The 26,739-nt window shown below is 47.9% G+C and overlaps 1 protein-coding gene across 1 annotated transcript in view; it reads right to left on the minus strand.

The window, feature by feature from the left end:
- Positions 1–7,622: 7,622 nt before the first annotated feature.
- Positions 7,623–26,739, minus strand: part of LOC138981590 (mediator of RNA polymerase II transcription subunit 24-like) — a 28,990-nt gene continuing 9,873 nt past the window's right edge. Inside the window, exons 10-22 of the mRNA XM_070354559.1 lie at positions 26,313–26,418; positions 25,683–25,825; positions 25,103–25,223; positions 23,295–23,467; positions 22,467–22,566; positions 21,917–22,083; positions 21,345–21,585; positions 19,264–19,498; positions 12,205–12,257; positions 11,774–11,867; positions 11,273–11,347; positions 10,709–10,854; positions 7,623–9,743 (exon numbers count right to left, since the gene is read on the minus strand). Of these exons, the coding sequence (XP_070210660.1) occupies positions 9,594–9,743; positions 10,709–10,854; positions 11,273–11,347; positions 11,774–11,867; positions 12,205–12,257; positions 19,264–19,498; positions 21,345–21,585; positions 21,917–22,083; positions 22,467–22,566; positions 23,295–23,467; positions 25,103–25,223; positions 25,683–25,825; positions 26,313–26,418 (1,804 nt within the window). The 3' untranslated portion in view covers positions 7,623–9,593. The remainder of the gene's footprint in view (positions 9,744–10,708; positions 10,855–11,272; positions 11,348–11,773; positions 11,868–12,204; positions 12,258–19,263; positions 19,499–21,344; positions 21,586–21,916; positions 22,084–22,466; positions 22,567–23,294; positions 23,468–25,102; positions 25,224–25,682; positions 25,826–26,312; positions 26,419–26,739) is intronic.

The following is a 26,739-nucleotide window of genomic DNA, read 5'->3' on the forward strand; positions in this document are numbered from 1 at the left end:
ATGTCACATACATGTATACTGACTTCGCAGATTGAATTTTCAAAGCTATTGGTATGGCTCTTCAGTTCTTGGATTTCGCATTGGGTATAGTTAAAACTGGAAGCTATATATGTACTTCTGGGTTATTTTGACAATTCCAGGAACTCTCCCTACAGAGTGTCTGCAGGTCTGTCTGTCAGCATGAGTGTATGTTTGCGTGTGCCTGCGAGTCTGTACTTGAATGTATATATTTATATATGTAACTTTACAGGCAACCGTGTCCAGCCTTTTTTTTTCTCCATTTCAAAGTGAATTACACGGGCGCAACGGCCTAGTGGATAAGACACCAGCCTCCCTAGCGGAAGGTCATGGGTTTTCTTCTTATTATTATTATTATTTCATGGGCTGAAACTCCCACGTTCACTCATGTTTTTTTTACATGTATGACCATTTTTACCCCGCCATTCAGGCAGCCATACGCCGATTCCGGGGGAAGTGTGCTGGGTATTTTCGTGTTTCTATAACCCATCGAACTCTCACATGGATTACAGGATCTTTTCTGTGCGCACTTGGTCTTGTGCTTGCGTGTACACACGAAGGGGGATAAGGCGCTAGCAGGTCTGCACATTCGACCTGGGAGATCGGAAAAATCTCCACCCTAAACCGCACAGGCGCGGCCGGGATTCGAACCCGGGACCTTCAAAATAGGAGGTCGTGGGTTTTAATCTTAGCAGCGCCTTTTGGATGAAGGATGGAGATTTTTTCAATCTCCCAGGTCAACTTATGTGTAGACCTGCCAGTGCCTTTCCCCCCTCCGTGTGTACATGCAAGCACAAGACCAAGTGCACACAACAAAAATCCTGTAATCCATGTCAGAATTCGGTGGGTTATAGAAACATAAAAATACCAAGCATGCATCCCTCGATGGGGTAAAACGGTCATACACATTAAAATGTGGGAGTTTAAGCCCATGAATGAAGAAGAAGAAGTGAATTGTGGATTGAAAGAGAGGAAATAGGAGGAAATGCAAGAGAGAGAGAAAGAGAGAAAGAGAGAGAAAGCACACACACACGTGTGCGCACGCACACATAATAATAAATAATAATAAAGATAGCTTATATAGCGCCGCTTCACAAATTTAACTATGCTCTTAGCGCTGTACATCGAGATATAACAATTTCAATAATATAAATACAAAGATATTATCATAATCGAAAATTTTATTGTAAATTTTCATTTAATAAATATACCTACCCGAATCACATGTAGCAGTTGACTCAGTCTAAAGTGCTAGGTCTGAAAAGGCTACCCGTCTAAGGGGAGCAACCCCAACTAAAAAAGTGTAAACGTAGCTATGGTAATGACGACGCACCCAGGGAGTTACCTCCCCTCCTGCGTACCACGTCACTACTGCTACTGACCACGTGACCCCTATCATTCGACTCGAAGAATAACATCTCCAAATCATAAGCGGGGTAGGTGGGAGGGACTACGATATGTGATTCGGGTAGGTATATTTATTAAATGAAAATTTACAATAAAATTTTCGATTAAATTACATATTCCTACTCCGAATCACATGTAGCAGATTGAAACAACAAGGCGGTGGGAAAGAAAAAGTTCAAACTCACTCTCAAATCCTTGTCAAGAGCTGACCACCTGCCACCATGGCAGGCAAAGCTCTAGATCCATCCTGGCGAAGAGCCGAGATGTCACGCAGGTAAAAATTCATGAAGACATCCTCGGAACGCCAGTATGCGGTGTGTAGCACCTCCTCCAGTCTTCTTGATCGTAACACGGCCAAGGAGGAAGCCCAAGCTCGCGTCTCGTGAGCCCGAGCTGATTCCAGAGGAAGGACAGGCTGTGTCCCCCCTTCATTACGGCGGCTCCACTCGTAAGCATGCTTAATGAGCGCCGACACCCACCGGGCCAGAGTCGTCTTAGTAATATCCTTATGTCTCTCCGTATTGAGAGAAATAAACAAAAGCTTTTGAGCTGCGGATCTAAGAGACTGAGAACGGGCAAGGTAGATGTGAAGGGCTCTAACAGGGCAATTTACTAAGTCTGGATCATTCGGAGCCAGAATAGTGGACAACGGCCTGACATGAACCAAAGGAGAAGCTCGCTCGGGAGCCTGGTTTTTCGCAAGAAACTCAGGTCGAAACCGCAAAGTAACGGACCCATCTGATTCAAAGGAAATGTCGTCCGAATTACCGGAAAGAGCGTGGATCTCACTGCCCCTTCGTGCCGATGCTAGCAGCAAAAGGAAAAGGGACTTGCGTGTAAGATTCGCAAAACTGGCATCTCTGAGAGGTTCAAAATCCGCTGAACGCAGAAACTCCATGACCAATAAGAGATCCCACTTAGGAACGGGCGTACGAGACTTGACGTCAGAAAGGGAAGCGCCCTTGATGACTCCAGCGATCACGCCACTAACATCTATAGAGCGACCTAACTGGCGTAGGGTCGCCGAGATGGCCGATCTTCTTACTTTCAACGAGGCAGCAGAAGCTCCCTGAGAGGACATGAAAGCAAGATGGTTCGCCACGTGCATCGTGCGGGGCGCCGTAGCATCCAGCCGATGCTCGTGACACCAGGTAACCCAGGCCCTCCAATGTGACTCATAAACGGACGAGGTAGATGCTCTGTGCGAGCGTCCTACCAGGTCCATGGTCAGATCTGATGCCCCTTTGCGCCTCAGAGAAGACCGCACAACCTCCACGCGTGAAGATTCAGCATCTGAGGCTCTGCGTGGAGGCTGCCGGTGTGAGGCTGTACCAGTTCTCCTCGCGTGAGAGCGAGAGGAATGGGAGGGCCCTGGGCGAGTCTCAGCAGGTCCGGGAACCACGGCTGAGACGGCCAAAGAGGAGCGATCAGCAGGAGGGACGGGCCCTCCTGCTCCGCCTTCCTGAGAACTCGCGTGAGCAACTGGAATGGCGGGAACGCATAAGCCTCCAGGCCTGACCAGGAAATGTCCATCGCGTTCGTCTCCCACGCCTCGGGATCCGGGAATGGTGAGACGAACACTGGTAGTCTCTTCGAGAACCTGGTGGCAAAAAGGTCCACCTGAGGTTTCTGCACAAGAGACCAGAGACGATCCAGCGCTCCGTGAGTGATGGTCCACTCTGTTTGAAGCACTCTGTCGGAGCGGCTGAGCGCGTCCGCCAGAGTGTTCAAGCTTCCGGGCAGGTACCTGGCCGAAAGCCTGATTTGATGCTCTGAACACCAAATCAGGATCTCGCAGGCCCTGGCCGAAAGCGACGGAGACCGCGACCCTCCCTGCTTGTTGATGTAAGCTGCCACTGTCGTGTTGTCTGTAAACAGACGAACATGCTTGGCCTGAAGGGAGGGCCGGAACTTGTCCAGAGCTAGAGCCACGGCTTCTAGCTCCAGCAAGTTGATGTGCTGCATCCTCTGATCTGCCGACCACAGACCTGACGCAGTCAGCTGGTCTGTGTGAGCCCCCCACCCCACCAAGGACGCGTCCGTGAACAGGTCCAAATCTGGGGCAGGAAGGGCTATCGGCACGCCCCTGCTCACCCACTCCGTGTCCAGCCACGGAAGGGTAGCGGATTGGAACCATCCCTGGAGAGGGATGAGGGCATTCCAATCCACCGTGGGAGAGTCCACGAACGGTTTCAGCGCCAGCTGAAAGGGACGTTTGTGGACCCTCCCCAAGGGGACCAGGAGAGCCATGGACTCCATCTGCCCTAAGATGGAGGCCAAAGTCCGCAGGGAGGCCCTCGGGAGAGGCAAAGTGGAGCGTATGCACGCCTGGAGCTTGTCCACCCTCTTCTGAGAGGGTTGGACCGTCCAAGCCACCGTGTCGAAAGACATTCCCAAGTAGGTGAACGTCTGACACGGTGTCAGCTCCGACTTTGATCGGTTGATCGAGAAGCCAAACATGTTGGCCTCCCGAAGAACCGATTGGGTATCCTGCTCGCACCCCGCCTGACTCTGACTCAGGATGAGCCAGTCGTCTAGGTAGGCACGTAGCCGGACACCCCGCGACCTCACCAGCGCGCAGACCTGTCTCACGACCATGGTGAAGACCCAAGGGGCGAGAGACAGGCCAAAAGGAAGGGCGCGAAACTGGTAAACCTGACTTGCCCACCGGAAACGAAGCCATTTCCGGTCGGCTGGATGCATAAGGATGTGAAAGTATGCATCCGTCAGGTCGATGGAGGTCGCCCAATCTCCCGGGCGGAGAGAGTCCCTGACCGACGCTGGCGTCTCCATCTTGAACCTTATCTCCCTCAAAAAGGTATTGAGGAACGACAGGTCCAAGACGGGACGCCATGCCCCTGAGGCTTTGGGGACGGCGAAAAGCCGTCCGTAAAACCCAGGGGAACTGTGGTCGAGGACCTTCTCCACTGCGCCCTTCTGCACCAGGGAGTCTATTTCCGCCCGAAGGACGGAAATGGCTTCCTGCGAGGAGGGAGGCCTGAACGCCGGCGGACGCCTGACCAGAGGAGCCTTGCCATCTTTCCAGAGAAGACGGAAGCCCGACCTCACGACCCCCACGATCCATTGACTCTGTATGGACACGAGCCAATGGGAAAGTGCCCGGGAAGGGCCCCCCGCCATCACCAGAGTGGAGGGCGGGGTGGGGGGGAGATCGGGAGCACTTCATTGGGGGTGAGGCTTGCTTCCAGAGCCGCCTCTCCCCCTGCCGGAAGACGGTCGTCTTCTCGAGCCCCGAGAAGAGGAACGTCCACGACCCTTGTCTGCCGGTTTGGGAGGGCCAGCAACCTTAGCCTGCTTCGGCTGAGAAGGCTGAGAATGCTTGGACTGCTTAAGGCTGTGCAGGGAAAAGTCAGAGAACTGCTGGTCCCTGTTTGCCTGAATTTCCTGTCTTCGGGCGTCGAAAACGAGATGCCCGAAGAGGGAACCCTCCAAGACCGGTGAGGCACGCAAAGTGTCCTTGGTCGCCTGATCCGAAAACTGAGAGTGTGCCAGAAAGAGATCCCGACGACACATAACAGAGTGCGCATAGTGCACAGCAGAAAGTCTCATCTGTTCTTCATTGACCCTCGCAAGAGCGGCCAACAAAGTGGAGACGTCATCTGCATCCTGATCCTCGCTGAGAGAGAACGGATTCAGCGAATCAGTGAGGGCACGAGAGAGGGCCCGAATGAGAGTCTCAGCAATGGAGGCAAGCTCCAGCTGCTGACGCCCTGCCTCTTCAGAAGCAATCAGCGTGTTCTCAGAAAAGAGCACGCCGTCATCCTTCTTGATAGGCTTGGCCAACAAGGCAAGCATCTCCGGAGGAACTGTCAAAGATGAACGCGGGAGAGCGAACGCATCCAACAAGTTCCTAGGAGACTTCTGCAAGACCAACCGCCTGTGAGACGACAGTGCGAATGCAGAAGCCTGAGAAGGCGAAGCCATCCACTGCTGAGCCAGCTCCGGAACTGAGCCGTGAGGCACGAGCAGCGGAACCGGAAGTGAAGGAATTCCGCTTCCGGAAGGAGATGGCTTGGCCAAAACCTGAGAAAGCTGAAAAGCTATGGATGGAGACTCCATAAACCGGAAGTATGAGTCATCCTCCTTCCCAGAGCGAAAATCAGCCATCGCGGACGGAGCCGTCGAAGCGGCAGCCGAAGAGACCGAAGCCCCTTCCGCGAAATATCTCGAAGTGACCTCGGCAGCGGCCTCCAGTGCCACTTTGAGTCTCTCCGGATAACCAACACGTGCAGCCTCGCTGGCGACGGACTGAACATCCGAAACATCCGGCGAAGGACCGAAGTCCACGTTGCTGGTAGAAGGGCGGTGAACACCGTAACCGGAAACCGGAAACCCGTCCACTCCAATACCATCCGAACTCATGCCCTGACTAGGGTAAGAGTAAGAGGACGGCATGCCCACAGCCGCCGGAACCGGAACCGCAGTCGAAGCAACAACCGAAGACGGAAGCGCTGACTGCCCCGGCCAGGGCTGAGACACCTGCCCAAAGGGCTGGTGATGCCCCCCCGCGACCGCCATCCGAGAGGAAGCGGAAGCGGAAGAAGCAGCAGATCCGGGCTGAGCCGGAAAAGTATCAGACGCGACCGCGAAAAGCGGAAGCGCAGACACTGTGGACGGCAGCCGGAAGGCCGAATGCCCAGAGGGCCACGTCCGGTCAACCCCGGAAACGACCCCAGCGGGTGCGTACATCGGGGGACCTATGCTTCCGGCGAGTGCCGGAAGCGCAGCAGACGGAACCGGCTGGTCGACTCCGGAAACGACCCCAGCGGGTGCGTACGTCGGAGGACCTACGCTTCCGGCGAGTGCCGGAAGCGTCGAAGCCTGAACCAAATGCCGCCATTGCTCATCAACACGATGGTCTTCCGTGAAGCCAAAGTGAGAACGAACAGGGGTTTGCGGGTCGTGAACCCGCCGAAAAGGGCTGCTTCCCAGCAGGGAGCGTCCAGCGGTCTCACGAGGACCTACGGACCAGCCCAACTTACTTGCGTCGCCAACCACAGCGGTAGAAGGCGCAGAAGCAACCACCTCGGTCAAGGACAGCGTCACAGCCGGAAGCGGAAAGGAAGCCAACGACGGGACAACGGAAGTCGAAGGCTTAGAACGCACCATCTCCTCTCTCACCAACGTGCGAAGCTCGGGAACCAGCGAAGAAAGCAACGATGAAACCAGCGACGCCGAATCTGCAAGCGGCAGAGAAGACGAGCGAGAAACAACAGTACGCGTAGGTTGATTAGACTGCCCAGCAACCGGCTGGTCATTCGGGGCAGAAATAGGGACCGTCATAACAGCATTGTTAGCCGCGTCGGAAACAACAACCAAAATAGGCTTAGGGACAGAAGTGGAAGACTTGGGTTTAATTTTTCCCTTCACATCAGCCTTGCCGCGCTTTTTATCTCCGTCAGACATGCTGACAACAAAATGGCGACAAAAATTCCAAAATGGCTACCACAAAATACGTGACCAACACGTGGCCGAAAATTTCAAGTAGCAACTGAAAAATTACGTTCAATACAAGTAAAGGAACGAGCTCACCAACTACCAGTGCAGCGGGTGAAGAGACGGGTGTGTGGGTGCCGGTGGGTGTCTAAGCAAACACCAAACAGCGAACTTCCACTAGAGCCAAAAAATTCACGACCTGCTCCCTAGAAAGCTGAAGTGTCGAATGATAGGGGTCACGTGGTCAGTAGCAGTAGTGACGTGGTACGCAGGAGGGGAGGTAACTCCCTGGGTGCGTCGTCATTACCATAGCTACGTTTACACTTTTTTAGTTGGGGTTGCTCCCCTTAGACGGGTAGCCTTTTCAGACCTAGCACTTTAGACTGAGTCAACTGCTACATGTGATTCGGAGTAGGAATATGTAATTTAATACACCATTTACTAATATCACTCACGTGCATACATCCTCGTGCACACACACACACACACACACACACAGACTGAGGGAAAAGACACTGCTACTGCTAGGTTTTGTATGTTATTTACAGCAGACATTCCACTTACTGCGACAGGTAAAGCACCTACAAACACACAAAACCCACTTAATGGCACAGTCAGCTTCCGTAAACCATCAGTTTCTTGTCACAGACACTGTCAGGCTTTTACACACAGTACAAACACCCTTTCGTTCAAACACTCACTGCTTGAGAACATCCTAGGTGCCCTCCGTAAAGAGCGGGCAATTTTCAAAGAATTTATTTTTGCGTGGCCACCCGGATTGTCTGATACTGTACCACAATCGGTACTAAAATCTCAATAATAAATTGACAGCTTGTCACACAAACATTCTTAAATGGACTGGGTGGCCGAGTGGTAACGCACTTGCGCTCGGAAGCGAGTTCGACCCTGGGTCAGGGCGTTAGCAATTTTCTCCCCCCTTTCCTAACCTAGGTGGTGGGTTCAAGTGCTAGTCTTTCGGATGAGACGAAAAACCGAGGTCCCTTCGTGTACACTACATTGGGGTGTGCACGTTAAAGATCCCACGATTGACAAAAGGGTCTTTCCTGGCAAAATTGTATAGGTATAGATAAAAATGTCCACCAAAATACCCGTGTGACTTGGAATAATAGGCCGTGAAAAGTAGGATATGCGCCGTAATGGCTGCGATCTGCTGGCCGATGTGAATGCTGAATGTATTGTGTAAAAAAAATTCCATCTCACACGGCATAAATAAATCCCTGCGCCTTGAATATGTGCGCGATATAAATTGCATAAAATGAAAATAAAAAAATAAAAAAATAAATCCCTGCGCTTAGAACTGTACCCACGGAATACGCGCGATATAAGCCTCATATTGATTGATTGAAATCATAAAAGAATTCTTTTTTCATCAAGACAAGATCAGTTGTTTATTTTTACTGGATTTGGGTGGTTAAAAACAAAAAAGATGTCACATGGTCTAAAACCCCAACAATTATTTTTCATCCTGTGGGTGCGTGTCAGTTTCTGTGTGCTTGCATGTGTGTGTGTGGGTGTGCATATGTTTTACTCTTCTTTTTGTTCTGTATCAGACTTATGTAACTGTGGATGTCCTTCTCCTTGATTTCCACAGTGCATAGTGTTTTTCTAGCTCCTGAACCATTCTTTCTTTTGTACAACTTTTACTGCAACTGCACAATGTGCCAGTACAGCCCTTTTCATAAAATCACTACCCCCCTCCACCCTTCTAAAACAACAACCAAAGAACATCACACAAACAAACAAAAACAAACAAACCTCACTCAGTTCAGTTTATGAAGGACTATGACACTATGAGACTTCGCACAGTGAGCTCAGTTCTTTCACAAATCTTACGTCAGTTCCATCCATATTTACAGGCATCACGTAGTGTTAAGAAACTTTTGTAATGTGACGAATCAGAATGGTTTGTCCTGTGTGTCTCTGTGTGAAGGTAATTCTGTTAATATTCACATTCACCTGTGCTTCAGTAAGTTCTGCTTGACCCATATCTAAAACTTACAGGCAGTTTAAACACTTTTACACGTTCAGTTAACATTGCCCTGTGTTCCGTAGGTCTTGGTCCAAAGGCAAGCCAGCAGTCTTCAACATTTACTTTCAGTATCAAGTGTTATACATGGTAAAATGTGTGAGTGAAGCACCTACTTCCCACCTTGACTGATGCAAATCTCTTAGAAACAACAATACAGTGGAACCCCTGCCTTTAAGACCTTTCTAAGACTTTCTCCTTTTTTAGACTTCAATGCTTTCTCAGATTCGCTTTTCACAAAGTCTGTAAATTTACCACAATTTAGCACCCAATCCTTTTTAAGATCTGATCTTTTCACATTTTTGGCAGTCTTAAACAGTGTGTTCCACTGTATCTGCAGCATTCACTTTCCGTGTCAAACTATGGATGTGGGAGTCAGGCACCCACTTTCCATCTTCAGCAATGTAACTCTGTTGGAAACAATACTAAAGGCTGTCCTTGATTCAGCCCGAAGTCGACTTTGCAAAGTCTTTTTGCCGTAACTCAGTGCTAAAGCTCTGTGCGGCAAGCTTTGTGAAGTCGACTTTGCAAAGTCTTTTTACCGTAACTCAGTGCTAAAGCTTCGTGCGGCAAGCTTTGTGAAGGCGACTTTGTGTAGTTGACCTCGCCCAGGTAATTTGAGCCTTAAAGTCAAGCTTGATCCATCTTTATTTCCCAGTCATGCTCAGTTTGCTGCAGCTTTGTCCATTGCCACAGCGTTACTGCAGATGGCCTTGGCGGCCGACTTGCGTCCCGTCACAGTGGAAAGGTCGCAGATCTGCAGGACCTGTGCGTTGGTGAAGATTCCCGGCACCGCCTTCATCAGCTGTGGCAACTGCAACACACAAAGTATACAATGCTGAAGACATCTTGGATGAAGATAAGATCACACAGACAGTAAGATCAAATAAAAGCTCTGCTACATGAAACATTCAAATCAAACAGTGTCAATGAAATCAAACTATGATTAATACAAGAAGTTGATTCCAGCAAATGCAGTAGTTTTATTCAGTATGAAGGTACATATAATTCCTCCCCTGGTCTATTAAAATTCTTAAATATGACGTCTCCATGTCAACATTTGTATTTGTTGCCAATAACCCCTGTAATATACTAATTCACTTGCCTTTAAATTGTAAAGCACATTAAAATTGGTATAAAATAGAACAGACATTTTTATGTAAGTCAGTAATTACTTGTTCATCCATATGTTCTCTAATATTACCCTCAAAGCCACCCCCCCCTCCCCCCCCTTACAACATTCTCCCCCTAAAGCCTCAAATCAATTATGTGGGCGGGGATGTAGCTCAGTCGGTAGCGCGCTGGATTTGTATCCAGTTGGCCGCTGTCAGCGTGAGTTCGTCCCCACGTTCGGCGAGAGATTTATTTCTCAGAGTCAACTTTGTGTGCAGACTCTCCTCGGTGTCCGAACACCCCCGTGTGTACACGCAAGCACAAGACCAAGTGCGCACGAAAAAGATCCTGTAATCCATGTCAGAGTTCGGTGGGTTATAGAAACACGAAAATACCCAGCATGCTTCCTCCGAAAACGGCGTATGGCTGCCTAAATGGCGGGGTAAAAAACGGTCATACACGTAAAATTCCACTCGTGCAAAAAACACGAGTGTACGTGGGAGTTTCAGCCCACGAACGCAGAAGAAGAAGAAGAAAATCAATTATGCAAAGTCGACTTCACAAAGCTGGCTGCACAAAGCTGTGGCGCTGAATTCTCGGTAAAAAAAACCTTCAGGAAGTCAACTTTGGGCTCCATTAAGGACCCCTGAATGCGCTCTGTCGTACCATTTTAGGAGGCATGAACTGTAGGATGAAGTGACTGTACTGTCCCCCACACTTGATGGCCTCCTCGATAAAATCCACGATGAAAGTTGTGCGAGGAGTTAGGGCCGGGTCCTGGATAATGGCGTTCATCAGGCAGAACATATTGACTGCAAACAGGCCATGGAAATAATGGTTACATTTTAAGTGCAAAAGGATTAAGGATAAAAAAGCAAATCAGGAATGTTAAATCATGAAAGCTCTCCCATAAGCATGCTCTATTGCTCTCTCTCTCTTTCTCTGCTATTTTATTTCTCTCTCTCTCTCCTCTCTCTCTCTCTCCCCCCTTCTCCTCTCCTATTTTCTCCCCACATACATAAACACAGATGACTATATCTCTCTCTTTCTTTTCCCCTCTTCCTCTCATGCACAGCTGTGAATGATCTTCACTCTGCCAAGCCTCTTCATGTCAAAGACTATATCTCTCTCTTTCTTTTCCCCTCTTCCTCTCATGCACAGCTGTGAATGATCTTCACTCTGCCAAGCCTCTTCATGTCAAAGAAGATAAGGAGACTAGCACCAACTCACTGAGAGCTTTGTTCATAGGATCTTTAGCATCAAAGTTGGGTGAAGACTCTCCATCCTCTTTGCTTGCAAAATCATCTGCACAAACAAAAAGTAACAGTGAGTAAGTTCATGCTGGCATAACAAGATTAACGTTACAACGCAAAAATATGGCATCACAATCGCCAAAGTATACAACTACCTTGCATAAAATAAAATAAAAAGGTAGCCCATTACCAACATGGCATGCATTGCAACACTAACAGCTTCAGGGGCTGGACCTAGTGTATGTGTGGAAGGGGTTTAAATAATGAGGCAGGGGTACAGGGGGCGGCCAGGCTGCCCCTCAGATGCTGTTGAAATTTAGCATTTAAAACGAGTGTTTTGGGTTTCTCCTTGAGGTATATTTGCTTGGTAAAGGGGTGGACCAGGTGGGGGAATAGGGGTGGGTGGGCGGGGTGACTTTTGGAAGCCAGGAAACCCCTCCTAGATCTAGCCCCGAGCTTCATTGGACACATAACTTACCAAAGTTAAATCCCTCCAGGTTCAGAGTTAGGGGTGTGTGGGATTCGTGTACTTTGCGCATCTTGCCTGGACGTCCTTCAGAATCGTCCAAATCCTGCAGACAATAACTTTTTTGTATTAATCACCACAGATATCTGAGATGATGACAAACACGATTAAAAGGAAAATCCCTGACAATAGGGGAAAACATGGGAATTATCTTGTGGCGCTCTGATCTACAGTTGCAAAACAGCTTGTTTTTTACTGCAAGATTGAAGCCAGCTTGCATGAAAGACCAGAAACTTCAAAACATCTATACAGTACCTCGTATTGTAACAATGTAATAAACTGTTGACGTGCATACTTCTTTTGGACACACACACACCCTTACACATACATACACAGAACCAGTAACACATTTATTAAACCTCTAAAATGTCCATATGCATTACCTCCATTTCAGCATCAATTCTCGATCTCTTACGACTGCGGCGGATGTAAGGTTCTGAAAATAAATAAGACAATTTTGTTCTTGCTCTTCTCCTCTCTTTTGTACACAGAAATTAACCATTTTGCAGACAGTGATCACCAAAAAAAATGCAATCAAATACACACACACACACACATTCTCTCTCTCTCCCTTCCTCTCCACTTCTCTTTCTCTCTCACACAAAAAGTTGAGACAAAGAATGTATTTCTACTTGGACACAAAGTCATAATTATATTTTTGGGACTGGACATTTTTTGCTGAATTATTTTCCTGACACCAATGTCAACCTCTGAAATTCATTGAAGAACAAGAAGGGCAAAGCCCATAGACTCACATGCTTGACCTTGACCTTTACATGACCTTGACCTTCAGCTAAACCTAGCAATGACATCATACACTAAGAACTGCTTTACACATTTTTCCTACCAAAATACATGTGACCTTGACCCAAGGTCAAGGTCATCCAAGGTCATGCAACACAAAGCTGTTAATTCAAGACATAGGAAGTACAATTAAAAATTTTAGTAATAAATTTTCATTTGATTAATATACTTACCCAACTCACATATAGCAATTAACCCATAGTTCAGTGCTGATACCGCTGTACGCGTCCCCTTAGCAACAAGGAAGACGCCTCTAAAAAAGAGTGACCGAGACCCGTAAGGGTATCCAGGCCAGCCCGTAAGGGAGGCTGCCTTCCATATGCGCGCGCATATGCCGCCATCTTGTCATTCTACACGAAGCCCAACTCACTACTTTTTTAGACCCCCATACCCCCCACAGCGGGGAGGCGGGAGGGAATAAACGATGTGAGTTGGGTAAGTATATTAATCAAATGAAAATTTATTACTAAAATTTTTAATTAAATTACATATCTTACCCAACTCACATATAGCAGATTGCTACTATAGGAGGAGGGTACTTACCAACTTAAGACCGCAGGACCTGCCCTGCAGCCACGAGAGCCGGCAAAGCCGCACTGCCATCTTGCCGCCTTGCAGCAATGTCTCTCAAATAAAAATTGATGAACACGTCCTCAGATTTCCAATAAGCCGCCGCCAGGACCTCTGATAGGCGCCCTGAGCGAAGCACGGCCACAGAAGACGCCCAAGCCCTCGCTTCGTGCGTCCTGGCTGACGTAAGAGGAAGCACCGCCCTGACCTCGCCAGACTGGCGTTGCCACCATCCATACGCTTGCTTAATGGTCAGTGAAACCCATTTAGTCAAGGTGACCTTCGAGATATCCTTCGCTCGCACAGTGTTGAGGGATATAAACAATAATTTCTGAGTTTCCGAGCGAATCGGCGAAGACCTAGACAGGTAGCTGCTTAACGCCCTGACAGGACAATTTGACAGATCGGGGTCTCCAGGAGCGAGTATATCGCTCAAGGGTGGAATACGAATGCAAGGCGAAGCCTGACCGGGCTTTTGATTTTTAGCGAGAAAATTAGACGTAAATCTCAAAGAGTAGGAGCCATCCCTCTCCAGGGAAATATCTTTAGCGAGACCAGAAAGTGCGTGCACCTCGCTACCCCTCCTAGCCGTGGCCAGCAAGACCAAAAACAGAGTTTTTCTCGTCAAATTAGGTAAACTAGCCAACCGGAGAGGCTCAAAGTCCTCCGATGCAAGGAAACGGAGAACCACAAACAGATCCCAGGCAGGGAGCTGTGATCTTGAGAGAGCTGCGTCAAGGGCAGCTCCCTTAAGCACGCTTGAAATGACACCGTCAAGATTGATCTTGCGACCGAGCTGTCTAAGAGTGGAAGAAATCGCAGACCTTCTAACTCGCAGTGAAGAAGGAGAGACCCCCCTACTAGCCAACCAAGAGAGGTGGTTGGCTACCTCCATGGACCTTGGGGAAAGATGTTGAACCTTATTCTCAGAGCACCACTTGGCCCATGCAGCCCAATGAGAAGAGTAAACTGAGCTAGTTGAGTCTCTGTGTGCTTTCTGTACCAGTTTCAAAGTTGTGGCCGAGGCCCCGGCACGACGCAGAGCGATTCTGACAGAATCCAGCCGTGAAGCTGCAACGCTTGCGGATTCTCGTGCGGGACCCCTGACCTGGGCTGTAACAGGTCGCCCCTTCGAACGCCTAGAGGAATGGGTGGGCGCACTGCCAGCCGCAGAAGGTCCGGATACCAGTGCTGGCTGGGCCAAAGAGGAGCAACCAGCACCAGCGCTGGCTTTTCCAGATCCACTTTTCTTACTACCTTCCCTAGCAGGCAAAACGGAGGAAAAGCGTACGCCTGCAGATTTGACCAATCCAGATCCAACGCGTTCACCGCCCACGCCAGAGGGTCCGGGAACGGTGAGACGAAAAGGGGAAGCCTGGTGGAGAATCTCGTTGCAAACAGATCTATGCAAGGCTTGTATACTTGAACCCAAAGGCGGTCCAACGCCTGGTGGGAGAGGGTCCATTCTGAGTGCAGAACCTTGTCCCCCCGACTGAGGGCATCCGCCAAAACATTGAGCGTGCCCTTCAGGTACTTCGCTGAGAGAAGTATGTTGTGCGAGCTGCACCAAACCAACAGACGGCAAGCGCTCTCCGACAGCTTCTGCGAGCGTGTGCCCCCCTGCCGATTTATGTAAGCGGCCACAGTCGTATTGTCCGTGTGGACTTGAACATGACTGCCCCCCAGAAGCGGCAGGAAAGCCTGTAACCCCAGAGACACAGCCTCCAGCTCCAGCACGTTTATGTGCTGAGGAGCTAGGGAGAGATCCCACAGACCTGAGGCTGTCTGATCGGCCAGATGAGCACCCCAGCCTGTCATGGATGCATCTGTAACAAGAATGTTCTCCGGCGCCGGAGGAACGATCGGAACACCCTGAGAGACCCAGGGGAGCAGCCAAACACTTGTAGTGTTGCTGAACCAACTCCCCAGTCCTATGCGACCATTCCAGCCCTGAGAGGCTTGGTCCCACTGCCTCCTCAAAGCCGCCTGAAACGGCCTCTTGTGGACCCTGCCTAGAGGCACAAGGGGAGCCATCGATTCCATCTGCCCCAGTAGGGAGGACAACTCCCGGGCCGTGGACACACTCTTTCCTTTCAACGAGCGAACCAAGTTCTGAAGCTTGTCCACCCTCTTTTGAGAGGGACGGACTAACCACTCCACCGTATCGAAATCCATGCCCAGGTAAGTGAAGCGTTGGGATGGTTCTAACTCTGACTTCCCTAGATTGACTGTAAAGCCCAGCTGAGCCGCCAGGTCGAGAACCCTCGCAGTCTGAGTTCTGCACATGTACTGGTCCTGATGCAGATTCAACCAATCGTCTAAATACGCCCGTAGGCGTACCCCCTCTTGTCTGACAAGGGAGCAAAGCTGGCGAACGACCAGCGTGAAGATCCAGGGGGCCAGGGAAAGCCCGAAGGGGAGTGCCCGAAATTGAAACACTTTCTCGCCCCACAGAAAGCGCAGCCATTTCCTGTCTTGAACATGCATGAGCACATGGAAATATGCGTCGGTGAGATCCACCGACGTGGCCCAATCTCCCGGACGCAGAGCTTCCCTTACAGAGAGAGGAGTCTCCATGACAAACTTGACTACCCGTAGGTATTTGTTCAGGGTGGACAGGTCCAAAACAGGCCTCCATGCCCCTGAGGCTTTGGGCACCACGAACAGCCTGCCGTAAAAGCCGAGGGACTCTCGATCTCGAACTTCCTCTATCGCACCCTTCAGGAGTAGGGAAGCCACCTCCGCATGAACGGCTGACTTGGCTTCCGGGTCCACGGGATATCTGAAAGGCGGAGGTATCCTGGACAGAGGTGCCTTCCCCTCTGCCCAGAGGAGACGGAATCCCGAACGCACTATTCCCAAAATCCACCGGCTGGACACCAGGTGTGTCCAGGCGGCCAAGGCCCTGGAGGGGCCACCCGCCGCCACCACGGCGGGGGTTACTGGGAATAGTGGCTCGGGAAACCCTCATTGGGGGTGAGGCTTGTGCCCCGACCCCCGAGAACCCCCAAAGGAGCCTCTCTTCTGGTAAGGCGCGCCTCGCCCCCTACCCCGAAAAGAGGTGGACTGATTTTGCATCTTGCCCCCCCCAGACGAAGAAGGCTGAGCCTTACTCTGGGAGGTAGGCTTGCTCTGAACCTTCTGAAAGCCGTGGTGAGCAATCCTTGCAATAGCCAGATCCCTAGCGTCCTGGGTTTCCTTCTGCAAAGCGTCCAAAGAGGAAGTACCCAGCAGCGACCCTTCCGTAAACGGGGATACCTTAAGTCTGTCAATGGTACCCCTGTCTCGGATCTTTGAACCCGCCAAAAAGGCAGTTCTGCGGGAATGTACAGCATGCCCGTAAAGCCTGGCTGCCAAGCTCAATTGTTCCTGAGAGACCTTGGCAAGCGTCGCCAACAGAGTTGTCACATCCTCCTGGGAGGCGTCGTAACGGAACTCAAACGGGTCTAACGAAGAAGCGATAGACCTAGACAAAGAGCGTTGGAGAGAACTAGAGACGGAACCCAACTCGAGCAGAGATCTACCCGTCTCCTCCAAAGCCTGAAGAGCAGACTCCGTGTAAGGGACTGATCTATCCCTGGCATACCCGTCCTCCCGCAGAGAAAGCAGTTCCGGAGTCACCGGTAGAACTGATCTCGGCAAAGCGAAAGAGTCAAGTAGAGCGACGGGACGAACCAACAGTTTAGAGCTCTTTGAGAGCGCAGAACAAGGAACGTGTTGACCCGCTTTAGCCAACCAGGGGCCCACCACCTCCGGCGCCTCCCCATGCTGTGACAACAGCGGAAAGGCATCGGACATAGCTCGACCTTTCGCAAAAACCTTCGACATCTCGACCGCCACAGAGGGGGACTCCCGGAATCGGAACGAACTTTTCGGTTCCTTAGCACTCCTGAAATCCCCTAAGGCAGAAGGAGGATGGACAAACTGAGATTTGTTCACCGCCACCTCCTCCTCGAGATATTTCGAAGCCACTCCAGCCGCCAGAGCCACCGCATCTGGCAGCTGCCGTGGCAAAAAGAATCCAGCACCTTCAGCCTGAGAGGCGGCACCGTCATCCAGGTAGCCTTCGTGCCCTTCCGTGCACTCCGGAGACTGGTCCCCGTACTGACTAACAGAGTCAAGTCCAGAGCCAGCCATACTACCACCAACTTCCTGCCCCCTGGGCGGAAGCAGATGCCCTTCAACCTGACCACAGTCGGGAAGAATAGGAACATCTGTTCGCTTGTCAGGGCCCTTAGCACCCACTGACACCCCGACTAAGCGGTGGATATCAGCCGATGTTTCAGAACTTTCACCTGGGATGAGACCCGAGGCTACTCCCTCAAGACAACGCTCACGTGGAGTGCACATACCTTGTGAAGAAGAACGGACACCGGCCGGAGACCCCACGGGAGCCTGAGAGATCCCATCCTGAGACGCATGCACGTCCGCCCTCGTAACAGTAGCAGAGGGAGGCAAACGCACACTGGCCAGCGACGACGTACCCCCGACACCTGCCGGCAGCGCACGTATCTCCGCCTTAGTTGACGAAACTTCAGCCGCTAAGGCCGAAACCTGAGAGCTTAATGTCAAAAGCAAAGAAGCAAAATCCGCAGATGCAAGCCCAGAACCTACAGGCGAGACATCCCCTACAACATGCTTAACCCCGAGCAAGGGCTTCTCCGTAGGTTTAGCAGACGAACCGGAAACTCCGGGCACGCCAACAACAACATCACTACATTTTTTGGATTCTGAACCCGAAAGAGACACGGGCGTATCGCCGTGCGTTTTAGAACTTCTAGAACTTCTAGAACTTTTCTTAACAGGAGAGGGCGAAGCAGCTACATGTTTAGATGTTGACCTCTTCCCGTCCGCATTGTCGGCCATGATGAAAACAACTCACAAACAAATTTGGAAAAATTTTGTAAGTCCGAAAACAAGCCAACAATGCCGCCAAAATTCAGGTAAAAAATGGAAAGATCTCACCTCAACAGCAAATGCGAAGTCCGGAGACAAGAAGACACCAAGGGGAACACAAACCAGGTCTGGAAGACCAAGCAAGTAGGCTGAAAACACAGCCGGAGCGTACCAAACACGACCAGCTCCACTGAGCGCTGAGAGTAGAATGACAAGATGGCGGCATATGCGCGCGCATATGGAAGGCAGCCTCCCTTACGGGCTGGCCTGGATACCCTTACGGGTCTCGGTCACTCTTTTTTAGAGGCGTCTTCCTTGTTGCTAAGGGGACGCGTACAGCGGTATCAGCACTGAACTATGGGTTAATTGCTATATGTGAGTTGGGTAAGATATGTAATTTAATGGTGCTTATTGGCTCTTTCTACCATGAGATATGGTCACTTTTAGTGGTTCACTACCTTATTTTGGTCACATTTCATAAGGGTCAAAGTGACCTTGACCTTGATCATATGTGACCAAATGTGTCTCATGATGAAAGCATAACATGTGCCCCACATAATTTTTAAGTTTGAAACAGTTATCTTCCATAGTTCAGGGTCAAGGTCACTTCAAAATATGTATACAATCCAACTTTGAAGAGCTCCTGTGACCTTGACCTTGAAGCAAGGTAAACCAAACTGGTATCAAAAGATGGGGCTTACTTTGCCCTATATATCATATATAGGTGAGGTATTAAATCTCAAAAACTTCAGAGAAAATGGGAAAAATGGGAAAAATAGCTGGTTTTTAGACAACATTTATGGCCCCTGCGACCTTGACCTTGAAGCAAGGTCAAGATGCTATGTATGTTTTTTGGGGCCTTGTCATCATACACCATCTTGCCAAATTTGGTACTGATAGACTGAATAGTGTCCAAGAAATATCCAACGTTAAAGTTTTCCCGGACGGCCGGACGGACGGACGGACGGGGGGGACGGACGGACGGACGACTCGGGTGAGTACATAGACTCACTTTTGCTTCGCATGTGAGTCAAAAAGGCCCCACTTTGCACAGGAAGTAAATAGGCTGTTCATTTTATATGGAGGGATGCTGTCAAATCTTTTTAAAGCCTTTCTAGATGTGGGCTTGTCATTAAAATAACATGGAAGGTATCTTAAAGACAGAGTCCCACCTTTTTGTCCAATCTTGGAGGTCTGTGTGCCGGTGATACAGAGCACACAGAGCTTGGCCAGAGTAAAGCCGTGTGGATCGGTCAAGACGTGGGTGTGTACAGTGGACAGCAGCAGCCGTGGCATCAGCGTCATGAGCAGCGAGTACGTCAGGTGCTCCAGGTCCATGTGAAAGATGGCCAGCACTAGACTCAGCGCTTGCGTCAACTCTTCAGATTTGCTTCCCTCCAACATTTGCTGTTGGGTTGGCAAGAGAAAACAAAGAAAGGGGCAAATTTTGAAAAAGGTCACTGTGAACGTTGTTCAGTGATACATGTGATGGAAGGACACCCTTGGGAATAGGACACAGTACACAGTGGAACCCACCTTTTAAGACCTCCCAATTTAAGACTCCATCGTTATTAAGACCTAGTTTTCTCAGACTTTCTGTTCATTACATTTAGTCAAGTTTTGACTAAATGTTTTAACATAGAGGGGGAATCGAAACGAGGGTCGTGGTGTGTGTGTGTGTGTGTGTGCGTGCGTGCGTGTGTGTAGAGCGATTCAGACCAAACTACTGGACCGATCTTTATGAAATTTTCCATGAGAGTTCCTGGGATTGATATCCCCGAACGTTTTTTTCTTTTTTTGGATAAATGTCTTTGATGACGTCATATCCGGCTTTTCGTGAAAGTTGAGGCGGCACTGTCACGCTCTCATTTTTCAACCAAATTGGTTGAAATTTTGGTCAAGTAATCTTCGACAAAGCCCGGACTTCTGTATTGCATTTCAGTTTGGTGGCTTAAAAATTAATTAATGACTTTGGTCATTAAAAATCTGAAAATTGTAAAAAAATTCTTGTTTTTATAAAACGATTCAAATTTACGTTCATCTTATTCTCCATCATTTTCTGATTCCAAAAACATATAAATATGTTATATTTGGATTAAAAACAAGCTCTGAAAATTAAAAATATAAAAATTATTATCAAAATTAAATTGTCGAAATCAATTTAAAAACACTTTCATCTTATTCCTTGTCGGTTCCTGATTCCAAAAACATATAGATATGATATGTTTGGATTAAAAACACGCTCAGAAAGTTAAAACGAAGAGAGGTACAGAAAAGCGTGCTATCCTTCTCAGCGCAAGTACTACCCCGCTCTTCTTGTCAATTTCATTGCCTTTGCCATGAGCATGAGCGTGGACTGACGATGCTACGAGTATACGGTCTTGCTGAAAAATTGCATTGCGTTCCGTTTCATTCTGTGAGTTCGACAGCTACTTGACTAAATGTTGTATTTTCGCCTTACGCGACTTGTTTTGTTTGTTTGCTTAACGCCCAGCCGACCACGAAGGGCCATATCAGGGCGGTGCTGCTTTGACATATAACATGCGCCACACACAAGACAGAAGTCGCAGCACAGGCTTCATGTCTCACCCAGTCACATTATTCTGACACCGGACCAACCAGTCCTAGCACTAACCCCATAATGCCAGACGCCAGGCGGAGCAGCCACTAGATTGCCAATTTTAAAGTCTTAGGTATGACCCGGCCGGGGTTCGAACCCACGACCTCCCAATCACGGGGCGGACGCCTTACCACTAGGCCAACCGTGCCGGTCTTTCTGTTCATAACCTCTGTAAAATTACCATAATTTTAAGACAACCTCCCTTTTAAGACCCAATTTTCTTAGATTTTTGGAGGCATTAAAAGGGGGGTTCCACTGTACCTACACTGCTGGAGGCCTTTTAACACAGGTATATTTTGTTCAAGACACTAGACCAAGTGACAACAAGAGAAGTGTCTTCTCACTGGAGGTTTGCTGTTGGTTATTAACGTCCTTTCAACCTCGTTGGCTATGCAGGACCATTTTCACTGAAGGAGGTCTGTTATTAATCAAGAAGTTTTACCAGAAAACAAAATTAATGAGATTATCATCCAATTATAAAAAGATGTAATCTTCTGTTTACACAGAAAATACACACTTCTGCTCCTCGTGAAGTTTTCTTCTAATGAAAATAACAACTGTCCATTGTTTCAGAAACACATTGTACAAAAGTGTGTAAGACTGTGTGTGATCCAGTCTGACATATACACTCACCATCACAACCTTTTCACAGAACCAGTCTGACCCACACAGGGCAAGCAACTGTTCTAGTGTGTGGATGCACTTCAGACCCAGCCATCCACGCTGGAACGCCTCCGTCAGCGTGCGTTGGAGCGTAACAATGGGTAGCTCAACCACCGGAACGTAAACGTGAGAGGAGCTACGCATGGGGTGGTTGCCTGGCAACACGTCATTCATGATGCGCTCCATCACCATGTTCATCAGGTGTGATCGGCTGAAAAGGAGAAAGTTTTTGTTTAACAACAACAATACCTCCCACCATACTTATGAATAGAAAATTTGAAGCAAGAAAATTAGACTATGGATTTTGGAGATGTCTGTTATAACTGCTAAATTACAAGGAGAAAACGAGCTAAAGCTTCCTCAAAAATGGGAAAACAATAAGAGAGAGTTATGCGGAACCAGTCTCCTGGCACCTGAGAGAAATGGAACATTAAAATAAACAAGTTACTGTCATCTTCAGTCCTATCTCTTCATAGAGGTCACCTGGCTACTGAGAATAAGGAGCACTGAAACGAACAAGCAACTGTCATCATCATTTCTACCTCTCTGTAGAGGTGGTCTGTTCCACCTTCACCCTGGTGAGATGTTCCAGCATGGCCAGCGGTTTCTCGCGTGCCTTGAGACCCACCACGTTCATGTAGCTACACAGCCACACGCAGGTCACCACCGACAGGCAGCCCATGCACCGCTTTATGTTGTCCAACACCGCCTGCAAAATACAGATGCAAACTACATCCACGATATGCTATTACAATCACACACAATCAAACTTTCATCCTTTTTTCCCACGAATAAAGGTTGAGTTAACTACTGTGCCTTTATGCTTGTAGAATTGTAATCCCCGTTTCCCCACCCCAACTGTTTGCCTCTTGTGAAATGGAAAGTAACTCTGTCAATTTGAAACTTTAAAAAATCGTAGCAAAGTAACCATTAGGAGTTTTCCAAAACTATAATCAGGAGGTTCATTACAGTATGAAAGGCTTCTGTGCCCAGAAAATCTTTGGGAAAACGGGGCTGTTGTTGTTAGGAGGGGTCACAATGGGATGTTCCACTGTACCACACAACACAATGGCTGCCTGAACACATACTGACCTTGACCTTGTCAAATGAGAGTGCCTTGTGCTCCCAGGCAAAGAGGACCTCCTGAACAGCAAACGGAGTGTTCAGACATACCTCATGCCATCTCTGCAAGCTGCAAATACAATCAGACAGTCATCACTGTTATCACTCAAATCATGTTCATACCAAAAGCATATTCTAGGGACAGTTTCTCTAAACTTGGGGACTTTTCTCATATCCTAAACTGAAACGTGCTTGAGTACATAATACAGTCTCTTGGATATCCCTTTTCTGGTTACTTAGCTTAACAGACAATGTTCAGAAAGAACTCTGTCAGGTTTGTATGGGTTGTGAAAGAGTGAATACTCTTGTTTTTAGTGAGGTAAGCTTTCTACACATGCCCCAGTTTCAGACACACCCCTCGCTAGCGAATGGCCAATAATGTCACTTGGGAAAGTTTGACTCATTAAAAGCAAGAGTTTTCACTCTTTCACAACCGATACAAACAGAGTTATTTCCAGAGTTGATCCATTGCAAAACCCTTGGCATGTTTGGTTTGACTGATGAGTGTAACAAAGTAACCATCTTACTGTAAGTGTCAAGATGCGTACTTGAAAAGAAACATCACTTAAAAAATCACTAGCACGATCACCGATAAAACCATGTGAGACTAGCAGCCAGACAACAGCACATCTGCTGCAGTCCAGCGCACTCTACGAGGCACTCAGAAAGAGCTGGTCAGACCCAACCACCATGGCCCGAAAACTCTACGGCAGTCTAGAAGACCTGCAGCACACTCCCACAGACGGGCGTTCCAATCAGATGAACGAAAAGAAGAAGAAGACTGATAAAGCCACTGACTTTGTGCGCAGGTCACCGCCGGACAGCAGCTGCAGCAGAAGGTTGTCGACCTTGGACTGGTCTCCGGGGACAGCCGTGGTGTCCACGCTGCGATACTTGTTGTCCTCCGGCAGCCAGCGCTGGGCCCACTGGATGATGAACGATTCAGACGCGGCTTTGTCCCCTGCCACTATCTGCACAACATGAAAAAGGCTGTTCTAGCATTTTACTTTCGTAACAGTTGAAAGACTGCTTGGGCATTTTACTTTCCTATAGTTTGAAAGACTGCTTGGGCGTTATACTTTCCTAACAGTTGAAAGAACTGCTTGGGCGTTATACTTTCCTAACAGTTGAAAGACTGCTTGGGCGTTATACTTTCCTAACAGTTGAAAGAGTGCTTGGGCGTTATACTTTCCTAACAGTTGAAAGACTGCTTGGGCACTTTACTTTCCTAACGTTTGAAAGACTGCTTGGGTGTTATACTTTCCTAACAGTTGAAAGAGTGCTTGGGCGTTATACTTTCCTAACAGTTGAAAGAGTGCTTGGGCATTTTACTTTCGTTACAGTTGAAAGACTGCTTTGGCAGTCCACTTTGCTAACAGTTGAAAGACTGCTTTGGCAGTCTACTTTCCTAACAGTTAAAAGACTACTTTAGCTTTTTACTTTCCTAACAGTGGAAATACCACACAATCACGGCCTTCAAACAAGAAATCCAAACAACCTCCATCCCATGATTTTCATGTGACACAGTTAGGCTGTCTACAAGGTAAATGACATCAATACACAATTCACCAGCTCTTTCAGAAGGCCAAGGGTTGTATTCTGGATTCCTTCTACAGTCCAATCTGTCTATAACAACAACGTTCTTTCTTTATTTATTTATTTGGTGTTTAACGTCGTTTTCAACCACGAAGGTTATATCGTGACGGGGAAAGGGGGGAGAGGGGATAGAGCCACTTGTCAATTGTTTCTTGTTCACAAAAGCGCTAATAAAAAATTTGCTCCAGGGGCTTGCAAGGTAGTACAATATATTACCTTACTGGGAGAATGCAAGTTTCCAGTACAAAGGACTTAACATTTCTTACATACTGCTTGACTACCGGGGTCCCGGTAGCTCAGTTGGTAGAGCACTGGACTTGTGATCGGAAGGTCGCAGGTTCGAATTCGGGCCGGGACGGACACGGGTCAACCTTACGTGAAGACCAAGAGACGGAAGCCATGTCCCACCCCCGTGTCACCACAATGGCACCTAAAAGACCTTGGTCATTCTGCCATAAGTGCAGGTGGCTGAATACACCTAAACACGCAGACACCTGGGTAGCGCGACTCCGTTGCTGCTAGCTTTCCACTGGGAGGAAGCGACCCGAATTTCCCAGCGATGGGACAATAAAGTAATGAAAATGAAAAAAAAAAAAAATGAAAAAATGAAATCTTTACAAAAATTGACTATATTCTATACAAGAAACACTTAACAATAACAAGGGTAAAAGGAGAAACAGAATCCGTTAGTCACCTCTTACGACAAGCATCGGGTAAATTCTTCCCCCTAACCCGCGGGGGGTAACAACAACGTTAGGGACTAGCTAAAACTGGTCCTTGAAGACAGGTGGTCACTATGGAAAGATGAATTATATAGGAGAGAACTTTGTCGGGGTTTCTTTTGGGGTGGTCCTAATTAATGGGCAGATCATCATTATTAATAAGTGGTCGCCAGGACAGGTTTTACTGTAGAAGGAATCAAGAATGAGACCCTTGGCCTACTGAAAGAGCGAGTGAAAGTAGTGTGTACACCACACAACCACAGTCTTCAAAAGAGAACAGCCACCAACCTCCATCCCGTGGAGCTGAATGATGTGACACAGCATAAGGAAGGTGATGTCGAACAGCTGGGCGCGAGTCTGTGCCGCCTTTCCTGCCTCCCCTGTCGTCTGGCGGGCAAACTCGTTGCTTCTGTGGAAAAACGTGTTTTTGAATGTACTCTCCTTGAATGCCAAACATTAATACCATGGCTGAATTCAGCGCAGAGTAGGACATTTTTTTTCGTTGAATCCATTTTGTGGATAAACATAGATGTCAAAAACAAAATCAATTCAAGAATTATGTCCACTATAAAGGGATGCAGCACTACCAAATATATTTTTTTCTTTTTACTGCATGCCAGTATTCGAGTTTTTCAAGGCTTGAGACTTTTGCTGTGAACTTGGGATCCTTATCGTGCGCATGCAGGGGTGTTCGCACACAGGGGAGAGTCTGCACGAAGTTGACTCTGGGAAATAAATCCCTTGCCCACGCTGATAGCAACAACTGGTATCGAAGCCAGCTCCGCTACAGACTGACCTATCTCCTCGCCCTTTTAAGCGACATAACCAAGCACTGTACACAGAGAAGGCCAAGGTATCAGAAATATACCTGATAAGCTTGGAGGTGAAGTTTTTGAGCTCCCCCATGGAGGCAGCAGCGGAGGTGATGATTTCAAAGCTTCGTCCTGATAGCATCTGACTGAGCACACCCACCAGAGGATCCTGGTTCTTCTGGTGATCTGCGTCCAGCGTCTGAAGTAAAGACTTGTTGCAAGTACACTCTGAATCAGTAACAGTACAAGCATGAATATTGTGCAAAACAGATGTGATAGTAACAGTAAAATAGTAACACTTCTCATAATTGCATTGTTAATGTTGACTGAAAGAGACTCTCCAGACCGAATGAATTGCAGGCCCAAACACATCACCGACAGCATGAGCAATCATAAGATTAAAATAATTACACAAAAGATAAGTAAACAAAATTCATTACAAAAACACACACATAAGAAATGCAGGCATATAAAATAAATAGACAGTAAAAAGAGGGACTTTGATAATGATCAGATAAACACAGAAAAGTATGAAGAAAAAATAAATAATAAACTCATTCCATATGCGATTAAATAAAAACTAAATTGAATATGCAGAGAGATTTCATATCTTCAGTATACTAACAACAGTCGTCTCAGCTCGAGCAAAATAAAAACAAAATTGAATATGCAGAGAGATTTCATACCTTCAGTATACTGACAACAGTTGTCTCAGCACGAGCGATCAGCCCAGCACTGCTGGTAGGGCTAGTGGCAAGGTCAGCTGCTCGAAGCTGCTCACGTTGAGTTTGTCTGTACGGATACAAATAGAGCTCACCTCTGTATCAAATTTATCTTGGAAGTAATCCCCAAAGAAAATTAAAAGTTATGTTAAGCTATTGAGTGAAATTACATGAAAACAGTCAACATATTTCGCAAAATCTTTCGAAGAATTGCAAAGATAAAATTGGGGTAAAATCTTTAAAAATTATACTTAAGTTTTTTGTTGTTGACTACAACATTTCTAAAAAGAAAAAGACAAAACATAGAAAAAGAAAGGAGTGAGAAAGAGAGCAACAAGAAAAATCATTAATATTTCTCTCATTTTAAGTTTTATTATTACTGTGACATAAT

The sequence above is a fragment of the Littorina saxatilis genome, linkage group LG12, assembly GCF_037325665.1.
Source record: "Littorina saxatilis isolate snail1 linkage group LG12, US_GU_Lsax_2.0, whole genome shotgun sequence".
Classification (NCBI taxonomy): Eukaryota; Metazoa; Mollusca; class Gastropoda; order Littorinimorpha; family Littorinidae; genus Littorina; species Littorina saxatilis.